This window comes from Trichoplax adhaerens, genomic scaffold (genome assembly GCF_000150275.1).
Source record: "Trichoplax adhaerens TRIADscaffold_365 genomic scaffold, whole genome shotgun sequence".
Taxonomy (NCBI): Eukaryota; Metazoa; Placozoa; class Uniplacotomia; order Trichoplacea; family Trichoplacidae; genus Trichoplax; species Trichoplax adhaerens.
Window position 1 is genome coordinate 3,968 of NW_002061237.1, and position 1,706 is coordinate 5,673.

General features: G+C 34.0%; 1 protein-coding gene across 1 annotated transcript in view; it reads right to left on the bottom strand.

Moving 5' to 3' along the window:
- The window catches only part of TRIADDRAFT_62703 (uncharacterized protein), a gene marked incomplete at both ends in the record, with an annotated part of 2,297 nt that extends 661 nt beyond the window's left edge, over positions 1 to 1,636 (bottom strand). Inside the window, 6 exons of the mRNA XM_002118648.1 lie at positions 150 to 362; positions 526 to 687; positions 860 to 997; positions 1,092 to 1,186; positions 1,266 to 1,404; positions 1,517 to 1,636. Of these exons, the coding sequence (XP_002118684.1) occupies positions 150 to 362; positions 526 to 687; positions 860 to 997; positions 1,092 to 1,186; positions 1,266 to 1,404; positions 1,517 to 1,636 (867 nt within the window). The remainder of the gene's footprint in view (positions 1 to 149; positions 363 to 525; positions 688 to 859; positions 998 to 1,091; positions 1,187 to 1,265; positions 1,405 to 1,516) is intronic.
- Between the last annotated feature and the right edge of the window lie 70 nt (positions 1,637 to 1,706).

Genomic DNA, 1,706 nt, shown 5'->3' on the forward strand with positions numbered 1-1,706 from the left:
AAATTGATATTTTTCTATAATGAATTGAATGGAATGTAACGATCAGCTATGGACTAGAGTAGAGCTCCTTACATAATCAACTCATTACAGTCGTTGTCATCCTCCTTCCAACTCATTTCCATATTGACACTGCGATCATTATGACTTACCATTACATAATCAATGATTGCTAATACATTAGCAATCATTTCGGCATCTTTCTCTCCCCATACATCAACTAATTTTTCTTTCTTCATCCGAAGAGGCGAATGTTCAATCTTATGAGGGTTATAATTCATCATTATTTTACAGATTAATCCTTCCTTCCTTTGGTAGTCAATATTTTGCAGTAATTGATATTCACCATCCCCAAACTTGTAACACTACAATAAATTCAAGTTGGAAATGTCGTTAATGGTCGTCTCCATTATCAATAGACGTAAAGTCGACATTCAAGGCTATTTTCGACATGAAACTGAACAGTCAATTTATAGACGGTTCCACTTTAGAATAGAGATTAAATGGAAATAAATTATTCTAGCTTACTTTCAAGCTACGTCTATCATCTTTGTTTCTTTCCCAAACATAAAGATAATCATCATCAACATACACAACACGAGCACCATGACTCAATGTCAGTCGATTAACGCTCTTCTTTCCGGTCGTAAGGTTAACAGTTATTATCCACTTTTCACCTACGTAGGATGTCTGAAATAAATCAAATAAATGAATCCTTCGACCAATTGACCTCCAACGTAATTGTAAAATCAGTTCAACAACTTCTTATGTTAGCTAATAAGCATTCTCATTTTCATCATCTTCTTCTAAATAATACTACCGTCATTTTCATACAAACTTCAAACTGGTATTTTCAACATACGTTCATGAGAATGAGTGTTTTATCCTTCTTTCTATATCTGAAGAGAATCAAATCTTTAGCAGCCGATTCTTCTTCAAGTATTCCATTGATTAATTGCCTGTACTTTCCATAATCTTCTATACCTACAAACTCGATCAGCTGCAACCAATCAATATTATTCAATTCAATTCAATTGAGCAGAGGATTGAACAAAGTCGATAGAGCTACTAGTGCTGATGAAAGCTTAACCTACGTCGAATATGTTGACGGTAGTTTGGGGGTTACGTTGGGGTCTACCAACATCAACTGATTTTGTTTGAGAGATATCTTGCCAAGCAATTTTATCGCCTTAGTTTAATAAAAACGATTGTGACCATGAATGAATGCATGATTGAATTAGAGTTGTTGTACAACCGTCATGTCTTACCTTGTAAATTATATTCATATACATTAGGTGCATCATAAATAAGCAATCGATTACTACCAGGAATAAACATTGATGGACCATGTTGATCAAGTTCAACACGAGATTGGACTTGATCACCACTCATTTTGAGTATGAGTTTCTAAATATATCACAGTATTACAATATAGGACTTATATTACTGCACAATAAAATACTATGCTGATCTACTTTATGACGCATTATCAATATGAGTAACCCAATATTGCACTAACCTTCTTAAAACAGTCAATAGCGATCATTGACTGATCGCCTGATACCAAAATATCAACAAGGTTTCCAACATCATGTAATATTGGCCGAATCTGATTTTCAAATTCGATATCTTGTTCCATTTTTAACAGACCAATTGTACCACTACTGTAAAACCTGTTATATGACAATATCATATAGGCTGCATCACGG